Below are 18967 nucleotides of genomic sequence, written 5' to 3' on the forward strand. Positions count from 1 at the left end.
CCGCGATCTAAAGCCGATGCGATGTCATTAGTAAAATAAAGAAGTTGGGTTTCACATGAGTAACTTTTTCGGAATCCGTGCTGGTAGGGTGTAAAAAAAAGAGTTTGATTCTAGGAATGAGACAAAGTTGGAGTAAATTATATGTTCTAACATTTTACAAGGAACACTGGTTAGGGAAATCGGTCTATAATTGAGAGGAGACTGTGCGTTACCAGACTTGTGCAGAGGAACCACCTTCCCCACTTTCCAGTCAAGCAGCAAAGTGGAGGTCTGAATAGATTGCGAAAAGATTAGGGACAAGTAAATTGATGAATACAATGCAGTGTTTTTTAGAAACTTTGAGTTGATTTCATCTACGCCACAAAAAGAGGATAACATAAGCTTGTGAATTAAATTTTCCACTCCAACGGCATCAACGGTAACAGGATACATGGGTGAAAAATCACGACTAGGCATTTGTGGCAACGCAGAAGCAGAACAACTTGAAAAAGAAGTAACAAAAAAATCATTTAATGCAATGCAACACTCTTCACAGTGAACTGGCTGCCCATGTGAGTTCGTAAGCGAAATGTTTTTTCTTTTCCCTAGGTTTAACAGTTTTCCAAAACTTAGAAGGGTTGGTTACAAGAATTAAGGGAAGGGTATTATTAGGAAAAACGCGCTTGGCTTCCTTGATAGCTGCTCTGTATTTGGAAAGGACAGATTTGTACACGTGCCAACGGGCAAACGAATTAGTCTGCTTTGCCTGACGGAACAACCGTTTCTTTTTATTCCGCAATTTTTTTATGTCAGTTGAGAACCAAGGGGTGCGTTGGCGACCCTTGATAACGTATGTGGGAATGTATCGCGTGATTAAAGATTCAACTTTCATTTTGAACAAGTTCCAGTTTTGTTGAACACTGCGATCAAAGAAGCCATTAGCAAAGCTCTCAAAATTCGATTCGAGTTCACTGTTGATTGAGTCATAATCGCCGCGTGAGTAGTCTCTTATTGTTTTCCGATTGTTTGACCGACGCCTTAAAGAACCTGTTAGATTGAAGTGCAAAAAACAATGGTCACTTATGCCTGGGATATATGAAATAGAATGGACAAGGTCTGGTACAGTGGTGAGAATCAGATCAAGAACATTTGATGAAGTGGGGCCCATTCTTGTTGGCTGCGTTACGAGTTGGGTAAGGTTAAAGTCTTCGCACAGTTCCACGAAATGTAAACTGTCGGCTGAAAGTGAGCTTAATGAACAAGAAGGAAGTGACCAGTTTATTTTCGGGTAGTTAAAATCGCCTAGAAGAAAAACAGGTGTATGCGGGTGCCTTTTGACAATATCATTCAAAGCATCATGCAGTTGCTCGCAAAACACTGGCGTCGCACTCGGAGGGCGGTAACAGCCACAATCTATGACATTTCGATAGTTGACATGGAGGGAAACACAGACAAATTCTAAAAGTGATGCTATTACTACTTGGCTAGAAACTATATAATCAGCTACGGATATAAGTACACCACCTCCTGGCAATTCTTCTCTATCGCATCTGTAAATGGTATAATTATTTTCACAATCGAACAGCTCTACACTTGCAATATTAGGGGTAAGCCAGGTTTCCGTTAACACTACAACATCGGCGGCGCAGTCATCAAAAATTGTAGATAATGCATCCTGTTTGTTAAGAACACTTCGTACGTTAGAATACAAAACTGAGTAGTTACGATAAGTGGCCGAGGGGTGAACTTTGTTAGGATAAGAGCGTATCTTCGTCGGCACGCGTAGCGGAGGACGAAGCTTCTGATGAGTTATGCGCATGTGTATGCGTCTCACAAACGCTGTCGGTCACCGGAGAGTACACAAAGCACTTTTTGTTGATGTAAAGCTTATTGTACTTGACGGTATACTTCTCGCCACTCGCCTTGCCGAATTCAAAAAGCTTCTTGCTCACGCTTCTTGTTGCGCGGCAGAAATCCTCGCTGATTGACACATGAGACTCGCGAAAACTACTTCTAGACTGCAGTATGCTTTCTCGGAACCTAAAAGAAGCAAATTTTACGATCACTGGTCGAGATTTGCCAACTACGAATCTGCCTAGCCTGTGCGCGCGGGATATGCGGTCGTCGCTACTTCCCAAGTTTAGCTTCAGAGCTTCATTGAGGATTTGGCAAACTTTTTCTTCTGATTGCGCCCACGTTACCGAATCGCAATCTTCTATTCCATAAAAAATCAAGTTTTCTCGGCGAGAGCGATCTTCAAATTCGTCAAGGCGCTTGTTAACCGAAAGTACCTCTGGTACCACTTGACGATTCGGCTCGCTGTCTGAGACCCGGACACATTCCTCAACTGCGCATAATCGGTTGTCTAATTCTGCCACTTTTTGTTCAAGAGACACTTGCGCCTCTCTAACTTCGTTAATGGATTCCATAAGTTCTTCGTGTTTTGCGTCTATCTTAGAGTGCAGCCCCTTAATAAACGAGATTAGCTCGTTGTATTGCTTCCCCGTATCTTCTTTTGGCGGGCCCGGGTTTTCCTCAACATCACCGGACATAGCCAGAAGCCTAACGACATGAACGCACTCGCAAATGGACATAAGCAAAACTTGTGGGCATGGAAGCATCAGCAAACAAACGTTGTTTATTTTTTTAGCGTAGAGGGAAACCGGTGAACTAAGCTGCACAATATAACAGAAGGGTGTCAGATGCGTGTACATCTTCGCTGAAGTTCCATGCCCACTAAAGGGGCGGCCGTAGATCCAGCTCCTTATATAGCTGCGAGTTGATGCATCCGTCGATGCTGATAACTATGGGGGGTCGAGCACCGGCAGGCTTTCCCGAACGCGCAATCCGGAAGGCTGGCAAGCGGGAAAGTCAGGTGATCGCAGGGTTGGTTGAAGCGCGTGTCCAGGAACGCTACCGGGTGCGCAGACGCGGCTCCGGGCAAAGGACTGGTACATGAGGCAATGACGGTCGAGATCTGCACAATATAACAGAAGGGTGTCAGATGCGTGTACATCTTCGCTGAAGTTCCATGCCCACTCTATCTATCTATCTATCTATCTATCTATCTATCTATCTATCTATCTATCTATCTATCTATCTGTCTATCTGTCTGTCTGTCTGTCTGTCTGTCTGTCTGTCTGTCTGTCTGTGTGTTTGTCTGTCTGTGTGTGTGTCTGTCTGTGTGTTTGTGTGGCGATACCAATGTTCGTATAGAATACCATGACGGTATGACGAGCGTAACAACGTAGTCATAACTTCAAAATATGACATGTGTGTCATGAATGTCACAATTTACATTTCATGGTCTTCCTGCTCTTGTGGTGCTTTCGTTAACACGACATATTGCAAAACTGGTATGGTATGACATAACTATATTAGCAGATTCTACTATACACGGGATCTCCCAATTTTTATTACTATCATCCAAAACTACTGAAAGGTGGGCTATTGCAAATATTCAACCAAGTACACTCAGAGTGATGGCCAAAACCTATTAACTTCATTTTAGAGTCCTACAAAGTGATTCACTCTACACTGATTGTGAGCTACGTTATACGCTATTTACTTCTTGAACTCTCTCCCTCAACTTTAAAATGAAGCCATGTGGGTACACGGTGTGTGTGTGCCTGTGTGCGTGTTTGCGCTACAAACGCCTTAATTACGGTGCTGCATCAAGCGCTTCACAGGGTATAATTGTTATACACGAGTTTCCACAAGATAAACGGTAACATAGAAGTGCTACTGAGCCACACCCTAGAAACGCCCTAGACAAAGTAGCAGGAAGATAAACGTGCACAATTGTTCAACGGGAGGCACATCACGATTCACGTCAGTTCCCGCACGTAACAGTCATGTCTTCATACAAAATGTAGCTCTACGCGACACTTTGCAGTCGCTCATGAACGTTCTTAGAGCATAATTCTATTCAACCCTACATGGAGCGAAAGTTTCGAAGCGACGCAGGCACGTAAACGTTTTCAGCGTACTCGCCTCAGCGGAGCTCAATTGTAGAGAGATTGTTAGTACACGGTGACCTGTTTTAACGACGGTGCCTCGTAGATTGCACGGTTCTACTTTCACGAAAGTGGTCGTATAAGCGCAGCGAGTACGCTGCGATAACATTCAGCTGCGCCTGGTACTGTTCATTTACGGTCTCTTGGCGCTCATTACACCGTATATTTCTCGCTACACTTCCCTCGTTTGCCCAGAGAACATTGTAATTGCTCATTCGCTTGGCTGCTTAGGATATTTGTTTATAGCAGTTACCAAAGTTTAATATTTAGGTGCAAGCGCGTAAGTTTTAGTGGTATTTAAGATGTGCAATATGTTCAAGCACGAGTACATTTTTGAGAGCAGTATAGCCGAGAAACTAAGTGTAAAACTATACTAGTATTTTATTTTGGATACGGACAGAATAGTCAACACTCTATCATTCACAAGTCCTATTAAGAATAGCCAGCATTGATCTGTTTGAACTTTACGTAAAGGTAAATATGTGCTCAATATAATCAGGCCGAGTGCACTACACCTGTCATGTTATATGCGTTCGCACCTCTCATAATACTGAAATTCGCAATGAGGCTAAGGATGCGGCATCGACTCTAAAGCGCAGACTCTCTGAACATCGTGTAGTCCTGAGTTATTCATGAATGCCTGGTTACATAACCTGCATAAAAGAAGCATTTGAATAGCAACACGCCTTCACACAGTCCAATACACGTTTCAGAGAGGAACCCTAATTACGTAGAATGCGCAGCCTTAGAAATTGCTTGCATTACACCACAGTAGTCTGATAGCATAGTTCTCCATGCTATCGCACGGTGATCACCCAACACTCGCTACTTCAAGGAGTATCATACTGTTGCTACATAAAAGAATACCTTCCCGTGACTTTTGAGGAGTTGAAATTCTACCAAAGTTAGCCACTAGCTGAGCTGGCCAAGTCGTCGACAATTGGTCACTCTAAGTGGGACGCTGAATTGCATTCTCAGCAACTGATGCAGCCCCAGCTCATAAAGGGAAATTTCTCGCGCGTACCATTCTATTTTTACATTTGCATTGGTTGCAGAAAGACATTCAACACCAACTAAAAAAACCCCACGTTACGATCGTGTGCTAGACATATTTTGATTAACATAGCGAACCGATAAAGACCAAAAACGCGAAGCCTGCGTATGAACCACTTTATGAACGGTAACAAAAAAGGGGGTCAAATACTGCCCACTGCAAATAAAACGCGGAGGCACCGCTCGTGCTTCTTACTCTTCTCATAACCGAGTGCCTCACAAAGCATTTTATTCGGGTTGTATATAGCACCACTAAAAGATTAACTACTTGGGTATCGGCAAAAGCAGATAGTGCACTTTCTCCGCGGCACGTAAAAGGGCATGCCCTCAAAGCAAGTGCGTTGCTTACCCCATACAGGCAATCCCATCGATGCGTCAAGGTAGGCCTTGGCGCAGTCTTTAGAACTAGCCTGCCACGTTCGGAAGCCCGCACCCTCCATTCCCGAAGCTCTTGAGCACGGCTGGAGAGAAGGTCACCGGCGAGGATGATTATCGCCATTTCTATTCGTGGAACACAGACTGCCAAGTACCGTTTTGTCATGGCTTCTCTAACACAGTCTGCGTGCTGGTTATCGCCCCGAAAGCCGTATTGGCTGCGTGTCCTTCTCGTCAATATGTATTTGGAGGTTTCCTTCACTGTCTAGAGCGAAACCTTGTAGCTGGGCTATATTCGTATACATTTGCTAGTGCTTTGATTTGTCTCTAAAAAGCTAGGTCTCTGATCAGCTGGCCCTCGGCACATACAGTGTCCCAAGGCCCCATTCCTTCATTTGAACAAGACGTTCAATTGTTCACATTTATTTACCTCTTACTGAGGTATTATTGAAAGCATTGCTAAAGAAAATCAAAACTGAGGAAATGGGGCGAAAACTTGAATAGCTGCGTGTAATGTCGTTTAGTTCTGAAAATACTACTGAGATACTTGGTTTGAGGTTAATTCGAAGGAGTGCTACGACAGTGTGCAACTACTGCATCCCATGCTCAATATAGCTTTCAGGGTACTCGTCTTTTTTTTGAAAAAAATAGATAAACACGTGGAAGGTATTGCTAATCCTTAACATATCTCTTCGTACCTTGTTGACAATAGCGTAAAAAATGAACATAAAAACTGATAAAAGAAAAGTATTTCATGTCACGTAAAGTTTATTAATAAAATGCATGACATGCATCATAAGGCTCCAAAGTTGAAACGAGATTTTATTCTGAAATTTTTCATCCAATTGAAAGAAGGCTTCATTTTAAATAAGCTTATTCCGCTGCAACGATTTCTTGCTCTTTGAATCTGAGAGCATGGTTTGATTTCAACCTCAAAAAGAGCATTTAGAAGGTGTCGAAATGCAGAATAAAAATCAGCGTGTTTCTCATGAGGTAAATGCACTAGCACCTTCATGATTACAAAAAAATACAAACAAAATTTGCGTTATGTGAACCACAAATATTTCTGTGCAACAATACCCTGGCTTTAGCGTTCCTTACAAGATATAGCACGCACATTAAACTTTCTATTTTATATCGAGCACCTTACATCGCAAAGAAGAATGTCTTTGTTCTAGAGCTTGCGGGCATTCAATCACCCTGGTAGCTCTACATGCTCTAAATGGTGGCCGTATTAAAACAAAAGTTTGTATGTCTAAGCGAAACCACAATGCGGCCGTCCTGTGAGCTGAAAAAAAAAATAAAGGTGGGCCGTTAAGCTTCGCCTTTAGGATTGGAATGTGATAGCGTTTTCCTGCCCTTATAGCGAGTACTTTATTGACCTTCTGCATGCTTTTTTTAGATGCAAAGCAGCTGTTGGACTAGCCTGTGTAACGCTGTTCATCCGTGTCTCCTTGCCAAGGCATGGCATCATGTTGCCCTACCGGAGTTGTTGCAACGATGCCAAGATAGTCAAGTTGCCGCTGCGCGTGGACGTCAATCCCTCCCTCACCCGCAGCCGCTGTCTTCTCCTCCCAACGCCACTTACTGGAGTTGCTCCGTAACACACTCGCAACACACTTCTTTTTCACTTCATCCTCTCTACCACCCGCCACATTCGGCCCCACGCCGAGTGGAAACACTCTTTTGACTCGTTTATCTGCGATCAAATTTACGCGAACCCCAACACACCTTCCGTGTCCTTGCGTTTCAAACAAACTCTTACTCGAGTGAAAGCTACACGAAGTTTTGCCTCAAACCGTTTTCTTTTCAGCAGCCGCTGCCACGCATCTCCTCATAGCTTCCTTCGGGGAGATGTTCCATAATTTTCTTGTCTTATGTTGATTGATACGTGGGGTTTAACATCCCAAAACCGCTATATGATTATGAGAGACGCCGTAGTGGAGGGCTCCGGAAATTTTGACCACCTGGGTTTCTTTAGCGCGCACTCAAATCGGAGCACACCGCCCTACAACATTTGCGCCTCCATTGGAAATGAAGCCGCCGCAGACGGGATTCGATCACGCGACCTGTGGGTCAGCAGCCGAGTACCTTAGCCCCTAGACCACCGCGGCGGGGCTATTGTCTTATCTTACTGGAAAAGTTTAAATTATGGAGTACTTCAGCATCACTACGCGGTCAGCATCTTCGAATGCTTCCGGGATGTAGAGAAAAGAAAAGCACTTTCTGCGGCAAGCGTGGTCGAACATAACATGCGACGCACGTACTTGCAAAGGCCATTCGAGTTTTGCTAACACCTGCACCACACTGACGCACGCATCCAGACGCTGTAGTAGTGAGTGCTTCATAATAATTGGAGCGTTCTCTTGTCAATCAATTGGTGGTATCATTTTGTTTCAGATGGAAACACTTGATGGTTCCCGAAATCTCTTGTTGCCTTAAATTCAGTAAGGTGTCATTGAATAGCCTACGAAAATAGCCTCTCTCACTAACGATCCACTTTCCTGGCATTCTATATGCTCTTCAAAACCACGAAAACTAGAAACAAAATATTATGAAAACAAGAAACAAAGTCCCCTATAAGATCCCTGGCAACTCTGTATATCTCACGAAGAGAATGTGCGCTGTATGGTAATCGTTTAAGTGGCACTTGGACACTGGTGTTGTGTTGATACAGCGCAATCGAATCTCATTGCTGTCGCAAATCAAAGTGCGAAGATTTCCGGAAACATAAATGGCTTTGTCACTAGCCGTTGTGTCTGGCCCTTTAGATTACCCAACAAAAATGACTCAGCGATGGGGTGACGTTTCGCTTTTTGTTTCAATACTGCTCGCAGAAAGACCATAAAGGGGGCTCTAAATAATAAATGATAGCCCAAGATTTGCTTATGCTAGCCCTATGGTACAGTAAAGACTTATACGCACATAACCGAAAACATACAGAATCGTAGCAGATGTTGTGTATCAAACTCAGCTGGACACACACACACACAAAACGTGGTCACACGTAAGATTAAAGTTGTGCACGGAGAACGAAATCTGCCCTCTTCAACTATGCGTAGAAAAAAAAGACCATTGGTGATTTTTAAAGACGATATTATTTCTTGGGGACTTTCGACGCAAAAAATTTTGGTCTGTCTGTCTGTCTGTCTGTCTGTCTGTCTGTCTGTCTGTCTGTCTGTCTGTCTGTATGTATGTCTGCCTGCCTGTCTGTCTGCCTGTCTGCCTGCCTGCCTGCCTGCCTGTCTGTCTGTCTGTCTGTCTGTCCGTCCGTCCGTCCGTCCGTCCGTCCATCTGTACATTTGTCTGTTTTCCCACTCTTAACTGCATCGGATACTTGAAACGGCTGATCCCATCCGCAACGCCCACCAATGTTGCTCAAGATTCAGCGTTCGTACTTGTGCAATCGTCATTTAAAAAGCAATTATTGCGCATGTTTGGGGCACCATAACAACACGTATTTAATCTGCTTGTGCACCTTTTACTAGAAAAGGCATACATAAGAAAATTCATAGACTGTAGCGCTTATAACGCTACGCTGACCATGTTTTGTCATCGTGAAAGCAAACGTATCAAGCTCAGACAAGGAAGACTTCTGAAAGAAAGAGTGGAAGGTTTGTATCCGCGGGTTTATATTGGAGTGCCACTTTGGTGGGCACTTACAAATACATGTTTAATATGATTTCTTCCAGCACATAATGGCTGGCTGCGCAGGCTTGAGTGCAGCGTTCAGCCGATGTTAGGCAAGCAATCAAGCCACTGACTCTGTCTATCTACTGAGAGTGCTGACCAACATGGGTTCGAGAGAATGCCGGTGCAGCAGCATTGCGACATGTAGAGAAGTCTAGTCTCTAAATATACATGTTTGTATTGAACAGTCCACAAACTAAAAGACGTCCGCGATAAAGTCACCATGCGTTCGAACTGCAGGGTGGTATATGTATACGAAAGAATTGCACGTGAACGAATGGTAGTTCTATTGATCTAGCGCTCGACGTGAATCGTCTAATGATGGCACACCCTAGGGCTATGTTATGCTGGGCTCCAGTCACAAGGGATGACGCGAATGGCACATCAATACACTAGTTTGTAGAGCTGCATTTTCAGAATAACAAACCGATGTTTTGAAATGACGCAATATACATACGCACGATGTGCTGGAGAAGACGTAAGAGATGTCCTTTCTGGGAGGCTTTACACCGAATTTGTTTAAGGCGAGGACAGTGAAGAAAAACGTGCGTATCACAGAAATAAGACACACCACCAAACTCACTACTGCTCCACTAAATGTGAAGGAGCAACGCGCACATGGCAAGAACCAATGAAGTTCATTCGCAGTATTCCGGGCGCATGAGGGACTTTGACGCTTTCCCGGCAAGAAGAGAAATGTTTTTTTTTAATGTTGAGTATCTTAGAAAGAGACATAGGCTCAATGTAACGGTGTTCCAGGATGGACAATTCACTTGTGGCGTAAGAGTATGGCACAGGCTATATTTCGGAAATTTTCGTCACCTACGTATCATGTATATGCTCAGAAAAGTATTCCGAAAAACAGATCTCTGCTATAAAGAAATTACTTAGGGGGAGTGGTTACACAGTACAAAATATATAATCATAACACTTATATGTATTAGTTGCATTAAAAATTATAGCAAGGAGGGAATAATGAGTGGTTCGAAGCGTTCGTCCGTTGGTCAGTTCGTCCATCTGTCCGTCCGCCTGCCTGCCTGCCTGCCTGTCTGCCTGCCTGCCTGCCTGTCTGCCTGTCTGTCTGTCTGTCTGTCTCTCTCTGTCTGTCTGTCTGTCTGTCTGTCTGTCTGTCTGTCTGTCTGTCTGTCTGTCTGTCTGTCTGTCGGTCTGTCTGTCTGTCTGTCTGTCTGTCTGTTTTTCTGTCTTTGGATATTCCGTGCTGGCTACGCTGGAGGGATGCAGGACGGCCCTAGACCATAGAGAGCTTCGCCCCTGAACAGTAAACTATTTCATCGCGAGAGTATCCAGCATTGAACACCAAAACTGACCTATTGAGTGACAACAAAACGCGGTAAGCTAGAGATACCATAGTTCAAGCAACTATCTCGAATCACTAACGAGTGCCGAGAAGTGAGAAAAAGTATGAAATCGTTTTGCACGTAAGATGTTCGTTGCCTAAATAGCTGCAGTATTATTAACACTTAGCAACTCGTGCTCCTCAAACAGGCTGTCTTCTAGGCAACGTGACTTCGGCTTTAACGGAAGACTCCAAGCGAAAAAAAAATGTCTACAGCTGGAGAGAAGCACAAATTCATGCTACAGCGAATAAATATCACCTTCGTAGCCAGATTGTGCTGCGGCATGGAGATGAATCTTGTCGGTTCACCTAGTTGCTGAAACACTCGCAGGGTAGTGCGGAGACAGCATCGTCACCTAAATGCCGAAAAAATTGCCCCTGTGATTTTGCCGTTAGCGCCGTCACGCGGTTACATGATACATCGCTCTAGCACGTTGAATCTTCGCCGCCCTGTTGATGGTGTAGAGTCGCGTTGCTCCGTTTCTTGTGCAGTAACAAAAAAGGACGTTTACTGTTACTCGGAAGAGGCAGCTCAGCTCATTTGCAATGAAAGAAAAAAACGAACGATATACTAGTGTCCGGCCTAGTTTTGCGATGAAACCTGTACATTGTAAGCGCGTTTCACAACTGAAATGCGGATACATTTTTCAAACGTATCTCGCGACATAAATAGAGATACTCAAAAGTATCCCTGAAATACTATCGCGATAATCTTGTATCTCGATACTGCCCTGTGACCCGTCTTGATATAAGGCTTCGCTAGAGATCCATGTTCACAAAGTGGACTGGCTCCTGAAGTCTCAGCTAGTCTGGTATTGTGCAGGATGTAAAGGCGTAACGGTATACGGGCTAGCATATACCAAGTGTCACATGAAAAATTTTGTACAGAACTTTTTTGCGCATTTACTCCCAAAATACGCCATCAACGATTATTTAGCTGTTAGCAGCCATATTTGTGTAGTTGCAAAGTGCAAACTAAGCTCGTATTCACTGCCGAAAAAAAAAGGTTTACATTCCAGACAGTGAAAACGCGTGTTGGTTTTGATGAACAACATGCTTGCTTAATAACCTTGTGGTAAAGTTTGAAAACTGATACACAAAACACCGCAGTTCAGTGTTGGCAGTCATACAGACATAAATTGTAAGGCACCTTGAAATCATTGTTCTCCGAGACTCTGAAAGCTAACATTGGCATTTGTTAAGCCTATATACAACATAAGATAACTTGAGAATGTCTGAAAACGTGAGCTGCATCGTCCCGAATCTTTTACTGTAGTCAAAGTCGCGATGCGGGCTAGTTCGCTTTGTTCACTTGCATCCATAATTGTAGCGTTGGCGTCTAGCGCCTGTTTTGTCTATGCGTTTCTTCTGTCTCCGTTCCTTTCCGTTTTGCGCTACAAATATAAGGGCAAGTTTTACTGTTCAACATTAGAACACAAGTATGAAGGCAACCAAAATGTCGTTTTGCAAAATTGGTCTACACAGTTCATGATGAACGCTTGCCAATTTCCAGTCAGGCAGCAACCACTTTTGGCGGTGCGGTCATGTTTTTCTAAAGAAAAAACCGAAAAGAAACAACTCAGACTGCTGAGCTCCAGACTCCCTGTAGACTTGGCACCACTAGTTAGGAGCTGCAGTCTTTACGCTGCATGCCTCTCTTGGCCACATTCTCTATTTGACGTTAGTTTATTAGACCAGTGGTCACTAATGGGGTTTTGGCTAATTTTAGTGGCAGATGCAATTTTTGTGTGTGAAAGTATCTTCATTTTTAGTGGCAAGTGGTTTTTATAGGTGCTCATTGTTCTTCTGGGGCACATGTGGACGTACGTATCGCTGCTGTACTTGTAGCTTGCTTTCTGAAGCTGTACCGATAATCCAAATTTTGCTCTGCGCTTAGATTGAATTCTGGGATATTGTTTAGCCCCATCTATCGGCAACTCTGCTATAGTTTATATTGCACGCATTATATTGCTGGAGCACGTGTTTCCAGTTGTGTAAACTAATGAACCTTGGCACTAGGGTATACAGATATAAGCCCCAAATATTTGGTGTAAGCTTTCACTGACGTTGGTGCCTGTTAAACTCAGTCACCTTTCTTACCTTTAATGACAACTACAGTTCACAAGTCTACGATAAGCACTCAAAGTTCACCAATATGGCTCCACTAAAGCCAACTGCACTCGCACGTGTGTTTCGACCATTACGCACTCATTTACAGAAATCAAACAAAGCTTTCAGGGCTTAAAGCTTTCGGTAAGCACACGCTTTCAGCCTATGTTACTAAGTGGGCACTCGCCCTGAGGTACTCATGCATGCGCAGCTCCACTCTATCGCACTGATTGCCATAGGCCTTTACTTGCCTATATCTAAGGCCAAAGACTGACCCGAAATAAACATATAATAACGTCACTACACGGCTTTTGCTAAGCCAACTCAAGCTCTCGCTCATTATTTTCAGCTCTCTACCCCTTCCCAACTATCGAAACCTTGTACACTGCGAAAATAATGAGCCGTCGTTATTGGCCCCGAGAGCGAACGCTGGCGTCACCGCAGTCACTGCGATGTGACGTCACGGCAAGGACTCGCCTGCTCCGCCACCCAGGCATGCCCCATATCAAAATAACTGTTCACTTGTTTTCGAATTAAAGATAAAGGTGATTTTAAGGTGCATCACCATATAGTGCGAATTTCGTCTCAATGTGCACAAAAATGACGATTTTGTGAAATTAGTGTTTTTTGCGTAGTGGTTATCAACTTGAGATGTCAAGAAGAATTTGTCGCTCAAAATATACTTTAGGTGGAGTGAGTATTGACAACTCAGATATTCATACATAGAATTGCAACGAAAAAAATATATATATAATAAAGACATTTCGGCTTAATTCTTGAAGGCATATTTGCCAGTAAAATTGCACCTATGTTACTGAGCTTCAAACACCTTGCACAAGCACCTTTACTTGTCATGTAGACCAAATTTAGCAAATAAAGAAAGAGCGGTACTTTTAAATTAAAGTTTTCTACAAGCAACACTCAGACGACAATTCAGGAAGTTCAAAAGGTAGCCAGGTGAGGAAATTTTTTTTTACTTTCCGAAATATTCTAGCAGTTTTCTCTTTTCAATGCACTGATTAGCAAAAAAAGCACCACGATGTTTTCCAAATACATTCAAGATGGTTGCCTGAATGGCTGAGTCGTTTGGCATAGAATGACCCTAGCGGTACTCCCGACTGTGGCGGCTGCCTTTACGATGGAGGCGGAAATGTTGTAGGCCCGTGTACTCAGATTTGGGTGCACGTTAAAGAAGCCCAGGTGGTCGAAAATTTCCGGAGCCCTCCACTACGGCGTCTCTCATAATCAAATAGTGGTTTTGGGACGTTAAAAACCACAAATCAATCGACCCTAGTGGTAATCGGGTGCCTACGCCTTTCAGTTAACGTATATATTTACAAAATAATATCGCACTTTTGATGACGGCTTCTTGACTGCCTGAGTGGCGACTCACATATTGCAAAAACACGCATGTTCGTGCGGTAGGCTTTTGAAGGTCCAGTTTACAATATATCAGAGCTCTTGTTCATTTTTTTGCAGTCCTCTTGAGCTTTTCTTTTCAGCAAATGCACAGACAGCTCCCGAAGTTCCTTGTGACTTCTGATTCACTTTTTTAGATCACCCGTGAACGAAACAACTTTCCGTTAAGGACACTTATTTCAATACTTGCAACGGACAGCGTACGTTCTCAAAAGTAGAGTAGCTATTCCTTGTGGGAGTATTGGCGGCCAGCCTACTGCGACATTTTTGTTCTTGGAGTAACAGAAAGAAAAGTGCACACTGATCGGGCGAACAGTGCTGACAAGAATCGTGTCAGAGAGCTAGGCCCTCACAACGCAGCATGTCGTGCCTGTCCCACGTGGGTGGGTTCATCTCAAGCCTAAGCATCCTATCGCAGGCACTCTAAACTACCCGAAATTTAAGGTGTAGGTCGGAGCTTCATAGGTCGGGGCATTACTTTTCTTTTGAGAACTGACAGAAATACCGCAACGAGGAGTGTCCCATAGCGTATGACGTACATTTCTAACCTCGTTACAGATTGGGCTGGGTGGGTCAAAGAATTCAGGATGAATGGTTTTAGGAAAGCCTGCAGAGAGTGCATGCTTATGGTCTGTCAAGCCTTTATACGAAATAGAATAGGTTCATCTGCCCATACAGTATGAGGGTTTTCGAGGTTGCATTAGATTTGATGTTCTTTCATATAGAACAAGATTTTTCGAGAGTTCGAGCATCTCCTACGAGTTTCGTCGTCAGGGGTAGCGTTACCTTTGTAGAAACACAGGCGTTTCGGCAACGGGCGCCAGCATTTCTTGCGTGTAAATGTAGATTTTCGCAGCAAGGTAGCGTTAAAAAGCTCGTTTCGCAGTAATTGCGATGATCGGCGTCGCTGGTTGTCAGCGGTAATTCATAATCTCAGGCGTGGAAGAAACATAACGAACGATGCAAAGAAAACACATATTAAAAATACCCTGAGTCAGAGTGGAGATCGAACCCGGGTCGTTTGCGCTGAAAGTGGATATTCTACCACAGACTAACGTAGTATATACAAACGAATGACAATGATCAAGAGAGCATTCTAGCGTGCGTAATAAAGCAGTTCAACGCACAGGAAGCGGAAGATCAATGGAGATTTTACTGCAAAGGTGAAAATCACCAAAGCATTTCATGCTGGATAAAGCGAGCTTCGAACTACTGATCGTCAGGTAGATTTCCCGTGTACGCAGATCTTCACTTTGGCAAGATGCGTATGCCCAAGCTTAACGAAATCAGGCGTTACATAATGCACGTTGGAGTGATTGCCTCGGACTAGATGTCATACGATGCAAGCTTGCACTTGAAATGACAGTTGCAGTACCCCGAAATTACTGAAACATCTTTCGCATAGTGCCCGAAGTTCATTGAACTTATTCATTTTGAAATGCTTGCGCAGGCAAGCGGCACCACAGAAGAAAACATTAACAGGCGCAATCTAACAACGTCTGTGTCCCCGTGCACCTGCGCAAACATTTCAAGATTGGTATGTTCCAACTAGGCCGAATCGCAGTGTTGCTTCGTTTTGAACTACTTTCCTAAAGCGAAGTCAATTGAATTGAAGGAAGGAGTTTACCAGGTCATTTATACTCAGGGAACCAACCCTCAAAACCAACGATAGAGGAGGGCTCATGCACGCTTATTTGCATGTGGTTCTCTTTGCAGTATACCCATCTTTAGCCTGCGCGTTGATGCGGGCACTGGCGGCGGTGTTTTTTCAGTGCCGCCTGAGCAGAATCTGTCGTCTATTACATTCCATTTACCACCCTCCAGCTGCTCGAATAATACATCTAGACTTGCCTCACTAGATAAGGTTCTAGCGTTAAACATTCGAAGTCCTGGTAATAATGACGTCCTGTCAGACCCGGAGACATTTAGCACCCTCTGGTGCGTTGCAGATCTGACCACCGCCATGGTCAGTTGCTTGGTCGCCGCTAGGTACTGAAGGCCGTCGGTTAATTGACGTATGCATGTGCGAGTTAGTGGCCAGATACTGCACCAGGGTGGTCAATGCTTCTTCAGTGAAGCAGTGCGTTACCGGCACTGGTCACCGGTGAGGCCATACCTCAGGCCTCTTAATGCAATTTCATCCTACGAGGATAATTTTTCAAATGCGAAGCATTTCTTAGCGAACTTCGGCGACTTTGAGCGTATCTATCTATCTATCTATCTATCTATCTATCTATCTATCTATCTATCTATCCATCTAGCCACCTACGACATTTAGCTTTCCAGGCAGTTTCAATAACGATATCACCACCAAACTTCGTATGGCATAACAAGACTGTATGAAGAGCACATTTAATTAGTCATAACGTGAAAATTATCACATGCATTTTATGAATGTCATGATTTACATTTCATGGCACTGCAGCTCTTGCGGTGGTTTCGTCACATGGCATGTGTCAAAACTGAACTGGTATGGCATGATTGCATGGCGAACACAAGCAACAGACCCTAACATGAAAATCATGGCACGCGTGTCATGTAATAACATGACTACGTTCCACGCTTATGATGCGCTTGCGGCAGTTTCGCTAGCGTCACATATACCAAACTTGGTATTACGGTACGTGAATGGATGACGAAGGTAGGTGACTGGTGCAAACAAGATAATCATGAGATGCGTGTCATGTAGCTACATGATTAGAAGCCACGCTCATGATGCGCTGGTGGCCGTTTCGCTAGCTTCACTTATACCAAATATGGTATTAGGGGACGTGAATGGATGAAGAAGGTATTATACTGGTGCAAACATGATAAACATGAGATGCGTGTCATGTAATAAGATGACTACATGCTACGCTCATGATGCGCTCGCGGCCGCTTCGCTACCTTCACATATGCCAAATTTGGTGGTACGTGACGTCAATGGCTGACAAAGGTATGTGACTGGTGCAGACAGGATAATCATGAGATGCGTGTTATGTGAGAACATGGCTACATGCCACAGAGAGAGAGAGAGACGAGAAAAAAGGAAGGCAGGGAGGTTAACCAGATGCTAGTACCCGGTATGCTACCCTACACTGGGGTTGGAGAATAGGGGGTTCTAAGAGAGAGTTAAAAAATAAATAAGAGAAAAACACCGACACACACGCACACACAAAATCAGTTAACTCAGAGGCGTTCCTACAGGCCAGTAGTTCGCAAGAAGCCCAGTAGCGCTTGCACGGCTTTCTTCTGTGACGATGAGTCATGACGATGGCGCAGTATACTTTGTTCTGACAGCGGCTGGTCATCAAACCTGTTTAGTATATTGGAAAGCTGTTGTCTTTCGAGGTTGTATTTCGGGCAGTCATACAGGATATGTCGAATGGTTTCTTCATCTCCGCAGTGTGCACAGTCGGTGGTGCCGGCCATACCTATGCGGAACGTGTACGCACTGGTAAACGCGACTCCCAACCATAGTGTGCACAGAGCAGTAGCATCGCCTCGTAGAATTTTTGTTGGAAGCTATATGCTTAACGTTGGATCAAGGGATCGTAATCTTGCATGCGTAAAGAGAGGTGCATTTCAAAGAGCCTTGGAGCGTTGGCGAGCGAGCATGCGGAGCCTCCTAGCAGCGTCCATCTTTGAGAGATGTATTGACTAGTTGTTGTCTTCTGTATGGGCGGAACGGGAGCTTGATCAGCTTGTTCGCTACCGATAATTCCACAGTGGCTTGGGCACCACTGAAATATAAGGTTGTGCCCTTTCTCTGTTACATGGTGTAGCATTTCTGCTGTTTCAAATCAAATATCAGCTGCTCGTGTGGACCACGGCGTAGATTTGACAGAAGTGACTGCAGTGCCGCCTTGCAGTCGCAGAAAATTGTCCACCGTTGCGTGCTTTGGTCGTTAATGAAACGCAGCGCAGCGCAAGGCGCTGCAAGCTCTGCTGCCGTTGTTGTGGTTGCATGAGCTGTCCTGAATTTAATGGTTGTGGCGTGCGTTGGAATAACGACCGCCGCAGTTGAGCTGTTTGGCAGGACGGAGCCGTCGGTGTAGAGGTGGGTGCAGTCTTGGTACTTTTCGTACAGCAGAAGTAAGGCGAGCTGCTTGAGGGCTGGTATTGAGAAATCTCGTTTTTTCTGGATGCCTGGTATTATCAGGTTGATGACTGGCTGTTTGAGGCAGCATGAAGGAACTGAAGGTCTCGCCGCGGGCGTAAAACCTGTTGGTAGAGAGTCACCATGTGCAGTTATTGTTCGACAAAGAGAAGTATGAGGTCTATCCGCTGGTAGAGAGGCTAGGTGGTGACGGGGAGTCCGGCCCACATGCCTTATGTGTGTCCTCAAAGCTTCAATTTCAATATGGATCTGCACGAGGTGGTTTGTCTTTGGCTATAGCTATAGTCGCCATTGTTGAGGCACCCTGAGGCAGATCTAGACATATTCGAAGCGCCTGTGTCTGAACGCTTTGTATCATGCGTTGACTTGTTTTGCTGGCGTTTGATAATGCAGGTAGACTGCATCGTAAAAAGCCAAGGAAAAACACCCTGTACAGTCGTAACGCTGCATTCGCCAAGTTTTTCCAGCGAGAAACTTGAAAAGATGGCATATACCTGTCAATCGCTTTTTTCAAATACGACACATGAGGTGTACATGATATGTCTCTGTCGACTATAACACCCAGAAATTTGTGAGATTGACGATATGGTATAATTTGACCATTAATTGACACTCTGTAATTCGACATAGGTTTGCGCGTAAATGTCAGAATAGCGCACTTTCCGGAGGAAATTTCCAGGCCTCGATTGCGTAGATACAAATCAGTTGGAGTAGCAGCTCTCTGTATTCTCGCTCGTAACTGCAGGCGAGTTACCGCAGATGTCCAGATGCAGATGTCATCAGCGTATGTTGATAGATAAATATTTTTGGTAGGTGCGTATGGAGAGCAATTGGTGTAATATTAAATAGCACGGGGCTCAGTACACCATC

At 44.3% G+C, this 18967-nt stretch overlaps 1 protein-coding gene across 2 annotated transcripts in view; it reads right to left on the reverse strand.

Moving 5' to 3' along the window:
- Window positions 1-2612: 2612 nt before the first annotated feature.
- Window positions 2613-18967, reverse strand: part of LOC142767019 (uncharacterized) — a 136781-nt gene continuing 120426 nt past the window's right edge. For both annotated transcript variants that reach the window (XM_075868237.1, XM_075868236.1), the window contains exon 3: window positions 2613-2956. In XM_075868237.1, the coding sequence (XP_075724352.1) occupies window positions 2744-2956 (213 nt within the window). In that variant the 3' untranslated portion in view covers window positions 2613-2743. The remainder of the gene's footprint in view (window positions 2957-18967) is intronic.

This window comes from Rhipicephalus microplus, chromosome 7 (genome assembly GCF_043290135.1).
Source record: "Rhipicephalus microplus isolate Deutch F79 chromosome 7, USDA_Rmic, whole genome shotgun sequence".
Lineage (NCBI taxonomy): Eukaryota > Metazoa > Arthropoda > Arachnida > Ixodida > Ixodidae > Rhipicephalus > Rhipicephalus microplus.